General features: G+C 53.5%; 2 protein-coding genes across 2 annotated transcripts in view; one reads left to right on the top strand and one right to left on the bottom strand.

Moving 5' to 3' along the window:
- The window catches only part of SEC14L5 (SEC14 like lipid binding 5), a 40,994-nt gene extending 35,267 nt beyond the window's left edge, over positions 1–5,727 (top strand). The window contains exons 16-17 of the mRNA XM_064726294.1: positions 526–704; positions 1,626–5,727. Of these exons, the coding sequence (XP_064582364.1) occupies positions 526–704; positions 1,626–1,731 (285 nt within the window). The 3' untranslated portion in view covers positions 1,732–5,727. The remainder of the gene's footprint in view (positions 1–525; positions 705–1,625) is intronic.
- A 101-nt stretch (positions 5,728–5,828) lies between these two features.
- Positions 5,829–17,802, bottom strand: NAGPA (N-acetylglucosamine-1-phosphodiester alpha-N-acetylglucosaminidase). Its single transcript, XM_064726295.1, has 11 exons — positions 17,637–17,802; positions 16,929–17,414; positions 13,234–13,373; positions 12,197–12,305; positions 11,633–11,761; positions 10,698–10,906; positions 9,965–10,012; positions 9,516–9,644; positions 8,124–8,255; positions 7,919–7,973; positions 5,829–7,400 (listed from the first exon to the last, which is right to left on the bottom strand). The coding sequence occupies exons 1-11, from the start codon at positions 17,798–17,800 to the stop codon at positions 7,157–7,159; spliced, it is 1,845 nt and encodes a 614-aa protein (XP_064582365.1). The 5' UTR covers positions 17,801–17,802; the 3' UTR covers positions 5,829–7,156.
- Positions 17,803–18,082: the final 280 nt, after the last annotated feature.

Genomic DNA, 18,082 nt, shown 5'->3' with positions numbered 1-18,082 from the left:
CTGCCAGGGCCTGAAGGGGCTCCAGGAGAGCTGCAGAGGGACTGGGGACAAGGGATGGAGGGACAGGACACAGGGAATGGCTCCCACTGCCAGAGGGCAGGGATGGATGGGATATTGGGAATTGGGAATTGTTCCCTGTGAGGGTGGGCAGGCCCTGGCACAGGGTGCCCACCCTGGATCCCTGGCAGTGCCCAAGGTCAGGCTGGGCAGGGCTGGGAGTGACCTGGGACGGTGGGATGGGGATAGGATGGGATGGGCTTTAAGGTCCATTCCCACCCAAACCATTCTGTGATAATTTTCTGGATGCCTTGTGAAAATGGGAAATCCTTATTTAAAGTGAGTCATTGAAAAGAGACTCCAAGCTAAAATTCTTATGGAAATTAAGCTAAATAAGCTTTTTCATTTTCCTGCTGGTACTACAGGGCTGTGTGTCAGGGAGGTGACACAGGTGAGTGCCACCTGTGCTGGGTCACTCAGCCCTTTCCCATTCCCCCGTGCTCACCTGCTGTCCCTCCCTCTCTGCAGGGCTCCCATGTCACTCGCTGGCCTGGCTTCTACATCCTGCAGTGGAGGATGCACGGGCCCCTGCCCTGCTCCAGCTCCAGCCTGCCCCGTGTGGACGATGTCCTGGCCTCCCTGCAGGGCTCCAGCCACAAGTGCAAGCTCATCTACTACTACGAGGTGCTGGCCTCCAAGGACTTCAGGTAGGGCATTTCCAAGGGGTTTACAACGAGTTGCAGTGGGGGTGAGTTAAACATTTGGATATCAGAGACCCCCACAGGGGGTGTGTTTAAATGACAAGTGGATGGACACAAAATTGGTGGCATTTTCAGATTCTCTTGAATCTGTCCATCAGTGAAATTTGTGCTTTAGGCTTTGCTTGCAGCTGCCTGAAGAGCAGGAGATTTTTGACTCAAGAGGGTTTTTATCTTAGTTAGGAATATTTTGAGAAGCTGCTTTTGGAGTAATTTAAATATCAGCTGGGCTGTTTCCCAGATGATTTTGTTTGGCACTTGAGAAGGATGAGCACTTCTGCACAGGTGAACAGCCAGCCCTGGCAGGGTGTGCCTGGCCCCTTCGATGCCACAATCACCTCCCCATCTGTCAATCTGAGCTCTGTGCAAGCCTTGGCCCTTCCCTGGGGCTGGAGGCGTTGGGCAGAGCAGATTTGAAGGTGGTGGCTTGAGGTGTGACCTGGCCAGGTGCTGTGGGGTCAGAGCAGCAGAAATCCTCAGTCCAGTCCTGCTCCTCTTGGGGCTCCTCCTGAGCCCTGCCTGCCTTGGGCAGGAGGAGCTGGAGGTGCTGAGTTGGGACTCTGCTGTTCAGCAGCCTGGAGCCCTTGGGTTCCCAAGGCTGCATTTGGATTGTTCTGGAGCTTTCCTTTCACCTCTGAGGCTCCAGCTCTGTCCCTTTCCCCAGAACAATACTCAGAGACAAGGAATAATATCTGTAAATGGGAAAAAAATGTCTCTGATTAATTTTTCATCATGACACAGAGATTCTTAGAGAGCAAGTGGGAAATGATGGGCCAAAATTGTGCAAATGTTGGAGAGGGGGAGCTGATCTGTGGCAGGAATCCCTCAATGCAGCCTTGCTAACAGCACATCTGTTCTGTCCCATGCCAGGGGATCCATGTCCAGCCTGGAATCCTGCACCAGTGGCTTTTCCCAGCTGAGTGGAGTCACCACATCTTCCAGCCAGTCCCAGAGCAGCTCCCACCTCTCCAGATAGCAGAGCCAGGGCTGCAGCACCAGGGGCACCCAAACCAAAGAGCTCCAGGGCTGAGCCGTGGGGCAGCCACAGCCATTTGGACACAGAGAGGCCTCTGGGGGCTGCTTCAACCACAAAAACTGAAATTCCAAGGGCAGGTTTAGGGGTTTGGGCTCAGCTGCCTGCTCCTCAGTAGCCTCCTTCACCACCTGTGGGTTTGCAGGACCCCACTCCACTCCAAAGGGCTCTTTTCAGTTCTTTCCCCCAGAGGAGGCTGATGTTGCCTTACCTGCTGCCCCTTGAGGGAATTCCTGGGGGGCAAAACAAGGGAATGTCCTGGGTGCCCACAGGGTTCTGCTCCCACACTGGGCAGTCAGGGGGGCATTCCAGGGGCAGGGCCTTGGCAGGACCTCCCAACACCTGGGTACAGGCAGCATGGCTCAGAAATCACTTCCAGGCCAAACCAAAAACTCTCCTGGTCTGGCAGGATGCTCTGGGAAATGTGTTGGATTTTTGTAACCCTGCTGAGAAACAAAGTTAAAAGGTTTTGGTTTTTTTTTTTTTTTTTTAGAAATTCCAGGCATTGAATCTGCCTGCAGTGAGTGGCATCTTCCAAACTATTGTTTCTTTTTACTCAGGTTTACAGCAATAATGGGTAGGTCTGTCCCATTCCCAAGTGGATGGGAACTGAATCCCGTCCTAAAGGGCTAAGCAAAGCAATATTTGATTTCCTGTAGGCACAAGATTTCCTGGCAGTATTACAGAACTTGCTTCTTCTAAACATGAGCTCACTTGAAACCATTCAGAGAGGCATGTATGTATGTAAGCACTTACTGAAGCCTATTTATTCTATACTAGCTTATTTTAAATTAATTTTTAACTTATTACGTCAGAAATGACTATTTATTAAATACAGTCACCTTTTTTAATGGGATGAACTTTGTTTTAGAAAGGAATAATTGATTGTCTTCAATCCCAAGCAATCTTTCTGCTTGGGTCCTGATCTTTGTGATCAGTGGATGTTCTTGCAAAAGGGCTGCATTGGGTAAGGGCTTGTGTCACCTTCCTTGCAAGGAAAGGTGAGAGTCCAGTGCTTTTTTAGATTGTTTTTTAGGATTAAGAAACGAGGATATAGTTCAGGAGTTGGCATAAAGATGCACTGTCTTCCTACACACCAAAAATGCCACGTTTGTCCCTAATCTCTGATTGTTCCTGTAGTCAGGTTGGGGAGCAAAGTTATCCATGTTCTTGTCCAGGTGAAAAAATGATGAGAGCAGGTGTCAAAACTCACCAAGTTTTTATTCAGGAATCTGTGAAGTTGTTCCTTCCCACCCTGTTTTTTTATAATCACTGGTTTTGAAGCACCAGGCTCTGCCAAATGAGAAAAGAGCCAAAATATTTGGGACAATGGGAGACCAAGAACTTGACATGGGGTTTTTTAAGGATTGGAGCCAAGGGAATCACTCTGCACCTTGCATCTCTCCCTGTGAACAGGTAACTTGGTTATGTAGAGCTCAGGGAAGTTCTGATTTCCAGTTCTCAGTTGTTCCATAGACTTTCATGTTTCTCCCAGACAAATGAAACTTCTGTCTCTGGCATTTCAGCATAACTGGAGTCTGATAAAGAGGGACAAATGTAAATGTAATTCCTACATTTCCTCTGGAAAGTCGGGAATTCTGGAAGCAGAAGTGCATGTGTGTATCCCTCATGGAAAATCCTTGACCCAGAATAAAATCTAATTTAGAAACAGTTTCAGTCTCCCAAAGCCTCAGGAGCAAACCCAGCCCTGTCCCCCTGTGCTGTTTCAGGATTTTACCTTCCCTTCTCACGTGGTTGCTCACATCCTGTTCCTGGGTTTGCTCTGGGTAAGAATCTCTTCCTTTGCCCTGAATTTGTTTTTTTGGTAATTTTGTTTTGAGATGTGGGATGTGCTGTTTTCTGCTCACCAGAAGTTTGACTTTTGTCAGTGGAGGAATTTGGCCCTGGCAGATCTCTCAAGGGTGAGGTCAGGGCTGGTTCCACAGGGTGCTCCTGGCTCTGGGGACATCCCAATCCCAGTTTTTCCTCTTGTCCCTTGGCAGTCCCACTCCTCTGCCCATCAGAGATCGTGCACAGGTTTGTGAAGCAGATTGTGACCTCTCCAGGCTGCCTGCTTTATCCCACCTGACAATTTACTCTGAAATCAATTTACATAATTCAGTATTTTTTCCTTTTTCTCCTGAATATTAACAGGAGAAAGGAAACAACAGCCTGGATGCTGTGCTGTGCTTTCTAAACCTGACCTTGTGAACTGCAGATCCCAGAGACACAGAATTCTTCTACATCACCTTTTCCCCCTCCAACTACATCAGTGTGCTTAGAAAATAAACTCAGAGTTTTCTTCACAGTGAGCTGAGTCTGGGAGGGATTTTGGACCCTCAGAAATCAGAACTTGGGCAATGGGCTCATTGTGGGTGGTGCAGCAAAGCCCTCCCGGCAGCGAGGCTGCTGAGCTCGGGCTGTGTGCAGGGAAGGAGCTGCTGGGTAAAAAGTGGCTCCCAGGAAATTGGGGCTGTCCCTGGTTCAGATATTCCCTATGCAAACACAACACCTACCTCAGAGCTGGTGCCATGCCCGTGGGGGCAGGGGAGGGCAGGATGCTGTGCCACGGGTGGCACCTGCATTGCCAGAGCTCTCCAGGTGTGCCCCATTGCCTGGGCTGGAAGGGCAAACAGAGCCCGAGGGGGGATGGATGGATGTTGGATGGCCTCAGCTGCGGTTCAGGGCACCGTCTGAGCCGGGTTTTGCTGCTCTCTGCTGGAGGAGGATGAGGAGGAGGAGGAGAAGGGCTGAGCCCCGGGGCACAGGGGCGGCTCCAGCCCCGCAGGTGGCACCGGAGCCGGGAGCGCTGGGAGTCGGCTCGGGGCTCTCTCAGGGAGGCACCAGAACAGCTCAGTGATTCCTGAGCTCATTCCACAGCTCCTGAGCTCAGCTCATTCCTCAGCTCCTGAGCTCAGCTCAGTGATTCCACAGCTCCTGAGCTCTGCTCAGTGATTCCTGAGCTCAGCTCATTCCTCAGCTCCTGAGCTCAGCTCAGCCATTCCACAGCTCCTGAGCTCAGCTCAGTGATTCCACAGCTCCTGAGCTCAGCTCAGTGATTCCACAGCTCCTGAGCTCAGCTTAGCCATCCTCAGCTCCTGAGCTCAGCTCAGTGATTCCTCAGCCATTCTCAGCTCAGTCATTCCTCAGCTCCTGAGCTCACTGTTGGGAGCAATTCCTGACACTGAGCAGGCCAGGCACTCCCGAGTGCCTGAGATGCAGCTGTGCTCTCTGCTCAGCCACTCTGGTTCTGTCTGTTCCTTTTCAGGAAGTGTGGATAACAATTTGTAATCCCGGTTTGGTTTGTTGGCAGATTCAGAAAATGCCATAATCCACTCTCAGTTCCCAGCAGGAATTGGTGAGCCCAGCTGCCACCACACTGGGCTGGGGAGCTGCTGGGGCTGAGGCCAGCCCTGCTCCAGGCAGGGAATCCCTCATTTCAAAAGGCATTTTATGAGCTCACACTGCTTTCATGTCCCAAATGTTTGTACTGTGAGCAATTAATGCAAGGAACAGCTATTAGAGATTGACTTGACAGCAGCTGTCAAAGATTCCTGCATGCAATTAGCTTTAATATTCCTCCAACACCTTTGTGATGCTCCTTACATCTGATTATTTCTCTCTTGGAAGGTGAAATTGGAGTCAAGTCACATTTGCTGGCTTTTAGTGACACCACCACCCCCTTCCAAGCTTTCAGTTACACCTAAGTTAAATGGGCATTAATTAAGTTTTTTAGCAGCACTTACTTTCTCTCCTTTGCAGCTGGCTTTGGTTTTATACACTGAAATCCTCATTTTTCTCAGCCAAAACCCTCAAACCTCCTGTAAGAGCCCACTGCAGGGCACTGAAGAAACAGATGTCCTCCTGTGATGGTGTCTGTGTGTCCTGGTAGAGCTGTACTTTTGGGTATGTGAGAAATAAAACATCTCTGAGAACATGTGGAATTGTTTGATTCAACTGGTGAAATTGCAGGGCAGTGAAAATTCAAGCCTGTGTGCTGCTCTCTTTGCCCACAGAAGCAGAGGTAATGCTTGTATTCACTTTTTCCTGCTTTTTAACTAAAATGTTTGGGTTTTTTTCTACAGAACCAGCATCTTGTGTTTAATTTCCTAACACAGAGTGGGCTGGAACAGCACATCCTGCAGTGTGGGTGTTATTAAACATAAAAGAGCCCCTGGGTTCCACTGGGGGCTGAGGTTAGCTGGGAAAGGATCAGCTCCTTCTGCAGCTGCACATCAGGAATTCTGAGTTTCAGGCAGGTAGCACTAAAAGACTTTATTCAAGTTTCAAATAAACTTCTGTAAATCATAGAAAAATAGAGTCTCTTGGTTACAGGCTGATTTGGTGCCAACACTGGCACAGAAAATACACATCCTTTACTTGGAGAGGTAAAAAGGGAGTGAGTGCATAAAGGTGTGTGGGGCTCAGACAGGCTCTCACCCCTCTGCAGCATCCAGGGGCTTGGCCAAGGCTGGTTCCCTCACGGGGCAGCAAATTCCAACACTGTTTGAGTGGAACTGTGCAAGGATTTGTTCCACATTTCCAGAGGAGGAGCTCGGGGTGCTGGCTGGGCTGGAGCCCTTGCTGGGGCAGGGCAGCCCAGGCTGTGCCATGCCAGCCATGCCAGGCTGTTCCTGTCTGTGCCCTCCCCCTCAGGGACAGCTCCAGGCTGTGCCAGGGTCCCTCAGAGCTGGGCAGAGCCTTTGGCTGCTGGGAGCTGGAGAGATGCACAAATGGAACCTGGAGCTGAGAGGGCTTTCCTGGTGCTGTGCTGCAGGAGCTGCCCCAAAGCACAGCACTCAGCACCCTCTGGGGCTGCTCTGGCCTGAGGATTGGTGAGAAAACCCCCCAGCCCTGCAGGGCTGTCACAACCCTGTGTCACCCCTGAGCCACCACCACGGCTGGGACAGGAGGGCTCTGCTGGCACTGGCTGCTGCACCTGCTTCAACGTTTCAGAACAAACTTTTGGTCACTTTCCTGATTAAAATCAGCTTAGCAAGGAAAGGCAGACACTGATTAATACCCTTAAACCCAGCTTTGTACTAGAGGCAGCTTAGCATCTTAAAAAGCACTGCTCAGGTGAGCAGGGATCTTTTGGAGGTGCTGACTTGCATCCCTCACCTGTTTGCCTTCAGTTCTGGAAGGAACCAGCCCATCTCCTTTGCTGCTGCAGCTGTGGAATTCCCTCACCCAAGGGATGTCCTGCATCCCCTGATGCTGCAGGGCAGCACAGGAAAGGAAAGCACAGCCACAACAGGGCAGTTCTGGGCTGAGGCAGAACAGCCCCAGTCGCAGTCAGTGCTGAGGGGCAATGCAGGGTGAAATCCTCATCCCATCCATGATTCTAAAGGAACTCCTGGTTTGGCTCCTAAGTGTCCTCGGGCTCCTGGGTGTCCTCAGGCTCCTGAAGGTGCTTGTGGTGCCAGGCAGCAGAGGTGGGGCTGTGAGGGCTGTCCCCGTTGATGTCCCGCAGGGGGAGGTAGCGATAGTTGCCATAGTCGCGATAGTCACGGTGCTGCCGCCACCGCCCCTGCAGCAGCAGCCCCACGTTCCCCAGGGCACTCAGCACCAGCAGCAGGGCCAGGGCAGAGCTCAGGGAGAGCCACGAGCTCCTGTGGGACACAAATCACAGCACCAACAGCTCCCCTGTGTGCCCAAGGACTGCCCTCCCTGCTGTGTGTTCCCCAGCTTGTGGGCCTGCTCTCAGGACAGAACCATGGAATCGTTATGGCTGGAAAAACCCTCCAACATCATCGAGTCCAAACATTGTCCCAGCACTGCCAAGGCCACACTGACCCATGGCCCCAACTGCCACATCCACGTGGCTTCTAAATCCCTCCAGGGATGGGGACTCTGCCACCCCCCGGGCACCTGTGCCAGCGCCTCACCATCCTTCTGTGAAGGAATTTCCCCAATATCCAATCTAAACTTCTCCTGGCACAGCTTGAGGCCGTTCCCCCTTGTCCTGTCCCTGTTCCCTGGGAGCAGAGCCCGACCCACCCAGCTGTCCCCTCCTGTCAGGAGCTGTGCAGAGCCACAAGGGCCCCCCTGAGCCTCCTTTGCTGCAGACTGAACACCCCCCATGCTCTGTGGCAGCCTCTGAGATGCACAGTGAGCACCAAACACTTACTCTGACAGAAAGAACTTGTCTTTGCTCCTTTCCTGGGAAGCCAAACACTGTCCAGCTGGAAAACAAACAGGGAAGGAAGGTGGGGCAGGGTGTAAAATTCCACTAAAAAGAGCAAGGTTAAGCAAAGCTGGTGACTGAGCAAACACCATTCAGCACTAAAGCTGCTGTTCCAATTTTACTGAAAGCCCAGCCCCGGGAGGGATACCTGTGTGCAGGAGCTGCTGCAGCGCCCCGTGCTGGCTGATGTTGCAGCTGCCGCTCTCGGGGTCACAGGGACACGAGTGGTCACACGCACAGCGGCTCCGGCAGCTCGGCCCAAACCAGCCCGGGGGACACTCTGGGGACGGCATCACACAGGGATTGGTCATTGCCGCGGCTCCACCTGCCCCGGGAGCACCCAGGCTGCGGCTGCAGCTCCCTCAGCTCAGCCGAGCCCGCAGCAGCCCGGGAGCACCGTGCTGGAGGTCAAGGCTGCTCCTTGGTGGGCTCCAGAGGGAAGTTTGTGTAGAACTGGGATCACACAATCATGGAATGGCTATTGGAGTTGAAAGGGACTTTAGAGCTCCTCTTGTCCCTGTTCCATGAGCAGGGACATCTCCCACTATCCCATCCAACCTGGCCTTGGACATTTCCAGGGTTGCCCAGCCACAGCTGCTCTGGGCAACATCTCTGGGATGGGATTGGCTGAGTGCTCCCAGGCTGGAACAGAGCATCCCTGACAGAATCAGGCAGCCAGGAAGTTCACACCCCTCTGTAATTCAATCATTCACTCAGACACAGGGGACCTGCAGTGGTTACACCAGGCAGAACACTCAGCCCTGGCACAGGCAGTGTGAGGGTGGAAGGCAGGACAGCCCTGAGGAGCATTCCCCAGGCTCTGACTGCATCACCTGAAGCCTGGGCTACAGCAGGGCCTGGTGCAACACCCTGGAGCACAGGATGTTTTGTGGTCATTCAGGGGCTCTGGGAAAAGAATGCAGGAGACTAAACAGGAATCCACAATTCTCTGTTGAGGAAGCAAACTCCTCTTTCCTCTCTGCTCCTTCTGTCACAGACACATTTTATGAAAAATCCTTTCCTTAAGATTTTTTCTCCTGAGAAGCTGAGAGGCCTCAAGAACAAAATGTAAACAATGGTTATCTGCTGCAGTGGAATACAACGGTGGATCTGTGGTTGGTCACATGTGGTTGTTTCTGATTAATGGCCAATCACAGCCCAGCTGTCTCAGACTCTCAGTCAGTCACAAGATTTTATTATAATTCCATTCCTTCCTTGGCTTACTAGCCTTCTGATGAAATCCTTTCTTCTATTCTTTTAGTATAGTTTTAATATAATATACCTATCATAAAATAATAAATTACCCTTCTGAAACATGGAGTCAGACCCTCGTGTCTTCCCTCATCCTGGCACCCCTGTGAACACCACCACACTCCTTCCTCTCCTTTTCAGCCCATTTGTGTGGGACAGGCAGGCCCAGAAGAGCCTGGAGCCGGCTGGTGATGTTCAGGCCTGAGCTCCCCGGGCAGAAGCGCCCCCAGGAGGTGGCTCAGAGGTGACACAGCGCTGTCCCAGCCCCAGAGGTCGCTGTGGCCCTTACCGTGCTCACAGCTGGCGCCGTAGAAGCCGGCAGGGCAGGAGCACGCTCCGTGCACGGGGTCACAGGAGCTGCCGTGCTGGCACCGGCACCGCTGGCTGCAGGCCTGCCCGAAGGAGCCGGGAGCACACGCTGCGGGACACAAACAGAGATGGCACCAGGGCAGGGGTGAGCAATGCCAGCACACAGCCACAGCCCACCCCGGGGGAGGGATGCTCCCACCAGCTGAGTGTGTGCCCTGAACAAGGAGCAAGGACTCGAGTGTCTCCCACCAAGCCAACTGCGATGCCACAGCTGCATTGGACTCATTCAAACTGCCAGAAAAGAGCAGCCCAGCCCTCAGGGAGCCTCTCCCTTCCCTGCTGTCCCCTGGGGCAGGCAGCTGCTGGGAAGTGGCTCCCACTGCCCCTCCCTGGCTGTGCAGAGGCAGGGGAGCAGCAGGCAGGGTTTACCTTCAGTGCAGTTGCTGCCAGTCCAGCCGGCGTCACAGAGGCATCCAGCTATGCAAACACAGAACAGGCATTACTGACAACAACACCACACAGGCAGGCAGCAAGGACCTGAAATTAGGAGCCTCTGCCTCTGGAGGTGCCCTCTTACCCCTGCCAGAAGAGGAACCCTGCACTCACACAAAGGGTGGGTTCACACCCCCCTCCCCAGCTGCAAATGCTGCAGAATCCCTGATGGCATTCCCTGGGACAACACCTGCACCCAGCAAGCTCTCATTCACTTGAATGAGAGGAACAGGGTGGCAGGGATGGGCACAGAGGGGCAGAAGCTGGGGACACACATTCCAGCAATCCCTAGGCTCAGATTCATGCAAGAGTAGCAACTGCACACTTGTAAAAATTATGAAGTAGGAGAGGGAGGTGAAGAAGGAACAGTAAGGGGAGGGGAGAGAAGCAGCTGCTGTCACACAGCATAATACACAGCCCTGCCCATCAGCAGCCTCACAAAAACCCAGAGCACAACCCTGGAGCAGAAAAGGAAACTGAGGCACAGAGCTGCCTCCTAAAGGCAACGTATTCAGACCACCTGTGCCTCGGATGCTCTGGAGAGCAGAAGCAGCCCCACGCACCCACCCAGCTGCTGCCTGGCACTCCACATTCCCCCGGGACATTCCCCGGGAGGCACGGCCCGGTCCTGCCCGCTCCCAGCCCCGGTGCCAGCGGCACGGGCGCTCACCGGCGCTGCAGACGCCGCGCAGGCTGCAGTTGGCAGGGCCGCAGTCCAAGGTGTCGCAGGCGGGTCCCGCCCAGAAGGGGCTGTGGCAGCGGCACCGCCCGGCCTCGCACAGCCCGTGGCCGCTGCAGTCGGGCGGGTCACAGCCCGGCTCGTGCACGCACACCACGGTGGAGATGCTCCGGGGACAGCGCCACATGCTGTCAAAGGAGCTGGGGACGGCAGAGGGGACAGCGTGAGCTCGCCCTGCGCTGCCCAGCACAACCAACAGCCCTTACATAACCCAGAGATTTCCTCCTGAGCCACGCTGCCAAACATCAACAGTAATACTGGGCAAATATAAACATCAAACTGCATTGCAGTCAGTGTTTTACCTGAGTTCTAAATCCCATCTGATAGGTATCATTTCAAACATGGAATTACAGAAGCAACAGTCCCAAATTCCCTCATTTTGGCACACATTTTCTTCAATGTTATTCGCTTTGATATACATTATATATGGCAACTCAATGCTAAATCTCTTCATGTTTACAGTCAGAACCGACTAAAAAGTTGAATTTAAAACAAAATATTCTTTAGATTCCTTCCAATGAGGAAGGACAGAGTCTCCCAGTCAGTGTTTCTCTTCCATAATAATAAGCTGCTGACAGATCTCTGCTAATTCCCCTGGATGTGCAGCTCTGAATCTCCCAGACTAAGAGCTGCTGCCTTATCCCATTCCCCCATCAGCCACTCAGTCACAGGCACAGCTTTGCTGCCTGTCTGCAACCAGCTCAGCTTTAATCCTGGATGACTAAGTGGAAAAAACATGGAGTCACTCAATCTCTTTAAACCCTAGATCTGCTCTCTCCTGCCTTTGCTGTGCCCTCCCAGGCTGTGGGCTGGGCTCTGCAGGCTGGCAGGAGCTGCAGGGCCTGGGCAGAGGCAGCAGCACCTACCAGTGCTCAGAGGGGTAGTTGGCCAGGGTCCCGTTCAGGACCAGCGTGGCAGAGCCTCCCCCATCCAGGTTGATGGCGTTGATGAGTCCCTGCTGCTTCAGGAATTCTGCCATTTCCCACAGGCTGACCCTGCAAAGCAGAGGTTGGTTGGTGGTTTGCCTTCAGTGAAGCTGTTAGGTCAGCAGCTTGCTGCTCTCTGTGGTGGAAGGGGAAGCTCTCCCATCCCAGACCGCTTTTGGCGGTTCTTTGGTGACTCTGAATGAGGGGAACTCCCCAGCAGCCAGAGGCAAGTGCAGGGCAGAAGACCTGCATGGAGACAATATGTGGATGTACAAATAAGGGGAGTCTGGTCAACTTCAGGGCTCTGCCAGTGCAAGAGAAGACAGTTTTTAGTGACATGGGCCAGATTGGATGAAAGGCAGCTAAGGGGAAAGTGCAGTAGCTGAGCCTTTTCTGTGAACCTTTTCTGGCTCCCCTGAGCTCTGCAAGGCTCAGCTTTAAAACAAGTCCCTGACAGCTGCAGAGCCCTCCAGCCCCAGGAACTGAGGAATTCCCCAGCCTTACCCTCTGGACTCTGTCTGTCCATCCACATGGACCAGGACCAGGCGGCCCTGGCGGTCGTGTCCCACGGCAGTCCTGGCTGAGATCACATTGATGAACTTGTCGAAGGTTCCTGCAGCACAGGGAACAATTCCCACTCAGCTGGGGCACACAACGGGCTGCTGAGACACACCTGGCTGCAAAGAGCTCCCAGCAAGGGCCTCATCTGAACTGAGACACAGGGAGAGCACAGCCCAGCTCCTCTCGTTCATCCAAGCCCTACAAAAGGGCTCTTGATTAAGCTTTTGTCCAGCACAGGGATTCATAATCCCTTGGCTTCAAACTCCTGGAGGAGGCACCTGCTTTGAGTTTCTGGTTAGACAGGATGGGAATTGTTCCCTGTGAGGGTGGGCAGGCCCTGGCACAGGGTGCCCACCCTGGATCCCTGGCAGTGCCCAAGGCCAGGCTGGACAGGGCTTGGATTGACCTGGGATGGTGGAAGGTCCCTGCCCATGGCAGGGGTGTGGAGTAGGATGGCCTTTAAGGTACTTCCAACCCCAACTATTCCATGATTCTATGAAAGTTGGACCTCTTTGTGGCATTCACACTTTCTGTAAAATCCCTTCACCCAGGATTTTTCTCCTGGGAAGCTGAGAAGCCTCAGAGAAAAGAGAAACAATTCTTATCTAATTTGATTCTCCTGTGTTTTGCTCATGTGGAATGTGTTTGGAGATAGTTTACCACAGGTGATTGTTTTATTGGATTCTGCTGTGAGTTGTTTTCACTCTTTGACCAATCAGGGCTAAGTTGTGTTGGGACTCTGGAGAGAGTCACAAGTTTTCATTATTATCTTTTTAGCATTCTGTAAGTATCCTTTCTGTATTCTTTAGCATAGTTTAGCCTAGCATTCTTTAATATAATATAGTATCATAAAATGATAAATCAGCCTTCTGAGAACATGGAGTCAGACTCATTCCTGCCTTCATCTGGGACAGCCCAAACCCAATTCCTGTTAAGTGCCCTTGTCCCTGGCAGGCTGCAGGCAGGCCCACAGCAGTTACCTGTGCTCTGGGTGTCCCCACACTCGGCTGCCCGGCTCTGGTTGATGTACAGCTCTCCATCCCTCAGCAGCCACACCACGCCGCTCACCAGCTGCACAAAGGGGTTGGACTGGTCCAGCACATCCTCCTCAGACAGGTAGCTGGGAACAGAGGGCACCAGAATCCAACAATTCCCCCTCTCTGTTTGACTTAGAAGTTTTCATTTTCTTGTTGCTTACTACTTGCGTTTTATAACTCTATTGTAAAATTTCTGCTTATTATCTGTTGGAGACTTATTTGCACTAAAGTATTGCTATATTACGGCACAGCAACTTAATGTTGTGAAGGTCTAATCTTTGAAAGAGATATGAATCATGTTTGGTAATAGTCACAAGTTATTGTTCGAAAAACTCTGGTTGATTTTAAGGTTTTAATTCAAAACTTTCGTTCATGTCTATATTTTCATTTACTGCTTTCGTGAGATTTCGAACACTCTCTGTGCTTCTACTTCTTAACTCTCTTGCTTGTATGACAAAAATTTTTCCGACTGTTTTGTTCATCATTCGCTGAACACAACAAAGTATACAAGGTACTACTATAAATATTAGTATTAGAACACTTAATACATAAAGATTTATCTTGCAAAGTTGCTTTAGCTAAGGTGTAAAACTACTTTTGAAACAAATCATCTAATTAGGAATTTCTATCTTCTTTAATTTGGGCTGTCAGATCTTTTAATTTTTGAATGCTTTTGTGAATGGATTTAGAATGGTCAGACAAATTCATACAACACAATCTTTTAAATTTTTCACAACTATGCTCTTGTGTTAGTAAAAGAAAATCAATGGCTGCTCTGTTTTGAAGAGTAGCATGTCTAATACTATCAACATCGGTCAACATATCACTGATTGCAGAGGATGTGGCATTAGCTTGTTTGCTCAGCTAGTATTTAGCTCTATCTAATTGTCTCAATGCCACTGCTGAAGCCTGACACCACAGGCACTACACACCACCTTAAAGCCTCTCCTGCTGCCAGCAGGCTCCTGAAGCTGGGAGAGGGCAGGAAAAGGCAGAATGAAGGACAGCTACATCCAAATCCAGGCCCAGCAGTGTGAAACAGCACTTGAGCAGCCAGAGCAGCCCCTGCTCTCTGATCTCTGCACAAACCCACAGCTAACCATGGTCCCAGGCCACTGTGCCTCACACAACGTGGCCAGGGGATCTGAGCCAGGGTAATGAACAGAAAGCATCTGGCAGAACACAAGGACAGAGCTGTGGAGAGTCTCAGTTCAGTCAAAGAGAATTCTTCCAGGCTTCAGGCCTGGGAAACTTAGAGAGGAAGAATGAAAACAATTATTATCTCTCTTTCTGTTCACATTGTTTATAGATATGTGTCTTCACAGTGTGCTGTTCAAAGTCCACCAATAGTTGAAAGGTTTTTACTTTGAGACCAATTGGGTTTCACCTTAGTGATCCTGGTTATAAAAGGACACTACCTCTTAATGAAATCTCTCTTTTTCACCTTCTGAACCATGGAGTCCTTTCATCCATCCCTGACTCAACAGTGTCACAGAGCCACTGCCAAATACTCAGGGATCTGTGGAAGCAGCTGTAACATCTTGCTGCCTGTCAGCTTCTATTCTCCAAAACTGTGACACCCAACAGCTTTGGAGAGCATTTGGAGCTGCAGCATCCAGCCTGCAGCAGCTGCACTGGGTGGCACCTGCTGCTTCCATCTGGGCAGGAGCTTCCCCTGCCCCTGCAGACAGCAAAAGGACAGCTCAGGTGCCACCTCCATGCCCAGGTGTTGTGTCACCACAGGGATATTGGGGATACAGGGGAACACCTGCCTCAGGGCAGCCTGGGCTGGGGGATGTCTGCAGCTGAGGGGTGGACAGCTGTGCTCTGCTTTTTGGGTTTAAAGGTGACTTTCTGATGTCTTGTGGGAGCTGGATGCTCAACTTTTGTTTGGCATCCCTGACTGTAGGCAAACAAAGCTTTGTGTAATTGCAAACACCTGAATGGAAAACATGCCAAACAAATTCCCTTTTCCCACGGGAAAGGAACAAGAAGACAGCATGAACGTGGCTGAAAGCAGATCAAACTACAAAACAGTTTGGGCAGGGAGTGACAGCTTTCAGAGCCTGGAGTCACCCACTGGCAGCCCAGGGAGCAGCAGCAGCTGTGCAGGGTGGGTGACTGCCCTGGGCTGTCCTGCTGGCCTGATGCAGGCTGAGAGTGAAGGAGTGAAGGACTTTCCCCCCTGTCCGGACAGCCAAAATTACTTACACCCAAACTATTTTTCTGATCGTGGTTTGGAAGGCACAAAGCCACCAAACACCACGACAGCTCCATTTAACAGGGACATCCTGCCAGAGCTGGGGAGCAGCAGGGCACAGCTGAGCTTAGGGACTCAACAGTGACCCTGAAATTGCTGTTGAGTTGAAGGACATGTCACTGACCCACCCAGCCCCTCTCTCACACAAATCAAGGCCATGGCGCTCAGGCCTGCCAGAATGGCTGCAGGATAAAGCCCTGCCTTGGCACACTCAGTGCAGGGATCCTTCCTGAGGTCCGGGACTGAGCTACCAGAAGGGTGGAGATGCAAATTCCAGGCTGCTGCTGCATCTTCTGACACCAGCAGAAGGGTCCTGGGAACACTTCTGGGCCTTTCAGGATCCTCCTGCTGCTGGGGAAGGGCAGCTCCTGGAGGCCTTGCACTCCAGAGAGCACTACAGTCTCTCAGTCGAATATTCTTCATCAGAAGGTGATTAAAACTTCTGTCTCCATCTTGGGGAGGGTCACATGCCCAGGTGGGCAAGAAAGCCAGTGACACCTGGCCTGGACCAGCCACAGTGTGGGCAGCAGGGCCAGGGCAGTGAGCATTCCCTGTGCTGGCACTGCTGGGACATCTCCAGTGCTGAGGTCAGTTCTGGGCCCTCATGACAGGCAGACACTGAGGGGCTGAAGCGTGTCCAGGGAAGGGAACAGAGCTTGGAAGGGGCTGGAGCACCAGGAAGGGCTGAGGGAGCTGGGAAGGGGCTCAGCCTGGAGAAAAGGAGGCTCAGGGGGGACCTTGTGGCTCTGCACAGCTCCTGACAGGAGGGGACAGCTGGGTAAGGGTTAGGCTCTGCTCCCAGGGAACAGGGACAGGAGGAGAGGGAATGGCCTTAGGCTGGGCCAGGGGAGGTTTAGGTTGAACATGGGGAACACATTTGCCCAGAGAGGATGTGTTGTCTCCATCCTTGGAGATGTTCAAACTCCAACCAGACATGGCTCTGAGCAGCCCACTCCATCCCACCTGTGCTGAGCAGGGTGCTGGATGAGGCACCTCCTGAGCTCCCTTCAAACCCAGCCTTTCTGTAGTGCAGCCAGAGCACTCACACTGCACTCTGTGCCTCCTCTGTGGAAAACACAGAGCCCTCTCTCCTTCTACCCCACCCAGTGTGCCCACTGCAAGCTGGAGAGGAGACACTGGAGCCCAAGCAGCTGGAGATCAGCACTTACTGAGCTTCTCTTCATCCTAGGACATGAGCCAAGGGCCACAGAGATAGCTCCACCAGGTACAGCTAGAACATCCCTAGCTTCAGCTTTCCAAATGAGCTTCTGCTCTAACTGGGGAGGCCAAGGAGGCAGTGCTGGGATGAGCTTCCTGCCCAGCGATGCCTGAAACTCTTCAGGCTGGAGAGCACTCTCCAAACACCCCCAGCTCTTACCCGAACACCATGGTGCCATCTTTGCGGATGCCAAACTGAGCGTTTTGCAGGCCTCCCGAGTCTCTCACCAGCCTCCCATCGCTCACAACATTCCCGAGGCACTCTCCAGTTTCCATGTCGAAGTACCCGCCGTTCTGGGCCACCAGACACTTCCTGAGCTTCGCAGTCTCCTCCACGGTGGCTCTGCGGCGAGCCCGGCAGCCGCCGGCCCCGCCCGGCTCCAGCACCGAGAAGGTGCTCAGGGGGTTCCTCACGAACGTGAAGTGCCCGTAGATCGCCTTGCGGTCGCTGCCCTCCGGGTGGATGTACGAGACAAACGTCCTGGTGACGGCCACCGGCCCGCCCGTGCTCTTGTCGCCGGGCCACGCTTCGTGGGTGAGGTTTCCGTACTTGACGGGCTGGCAGTCCCTGACGTGCCGGTGGCCGTGCCGGGGGCCGTGCTGCCCGGGCGGGTACGGCTGCAGCGGGGGCTCGCCGGGGCCGCTCCTGCAACGACAACACCCGGTTGTCCCAAGGCCGCACAGGCGGGGTGGTGAGAGCGGCGCAGCTCGGGGTGGGCACGGCCTCGCTGGCACCCAGGCCCGCTTCTCCCGCGTCCCCGGTGAGACCCGCCGCGCTTCGAGGGCGGCCGGCCCGCCTGGCACCCGCTCCACCGGCCCGACCTCAGGGCACCGGGAGCCCCCGGACAGACGGTGCCCAGACACTCACCCGGCGCCGCGGGCCACCTGCAGCGAGACGAGCGCCGCCAACGCGGCCACCAGGACCGTCCCGACCCCTGCTCGCCCCGATCCCCGTCCCGGGGCCGGGCCCGCCCCGACCCCCGCCCGGCCGGGACCGCCACCCGCGGCCCCCGCCGTCCCACACGCCGCCATCTTGGCGGCGCTCGGAGTGCGGGCGGCGGCACCGCCCCCTAGCGCCTGCCGGGGCGGGCGGGCGTGGGAGCGGGGCCGGGACCGGGACAGCTCCCACAGAGACACGGGCGGGAACAGGGACAGCTCCCACAGGGAGACGGGCGGGGAACTGGGACAGCTCCCACAGGGCGGGAACCGGGACAGCTCCCACAAGAACACGGGCGGGGAACTGGGACAGCTCCCACAGGGACACGGGCGGGAACCGGGACAGCTCCCACACGGACACGGGCGGGGAACCGGGAC

Source organism: Zonotrichia leucophrys, chromosome 14 (assembly GCF_028769735.1).
Source record: "Zonotrichia leucophrys gambelii isolate GWCS_2022_RI chromosome 14, RI_Zleu_2.0, whole genome shotgun sequence".
NCBI lineage: Eukaryota > Metazoa > Chordata > Aves > Passeriformes > Passerellidae > Zonotrichia > Zonotrichia leucophrys.
The sequence above is the reverse complement of the archived record's forward strand: the minus strand, read 5'-3'. Positions and strand labels throughout refer to the sequence as shown.

Coding starts and splice junctions, on each gene's coding strand:
- NAGPA (XM_064726295.1), bottom strand. CDS start 17,800: ATGGCGGCGTGTGGGACGGCGGGGGCCGCGGGTGGCGGTCCCGGCCGG. Junction 17,415..17,636: donor CAGGTGGCCCGCGGCGCCGG/GTGAGTGTCTGG, acceptor TTGTCGTTGCAG/GAGCGGCCCCGGCGAGCCCC. Junction 10,013..10,697: donor GCGCGGCGTCTGCAGCGCCG/GTGAGCGCCCGT, acceptor GTGTTTGCATAG/CTGGATGCCTCTGTGACGCC.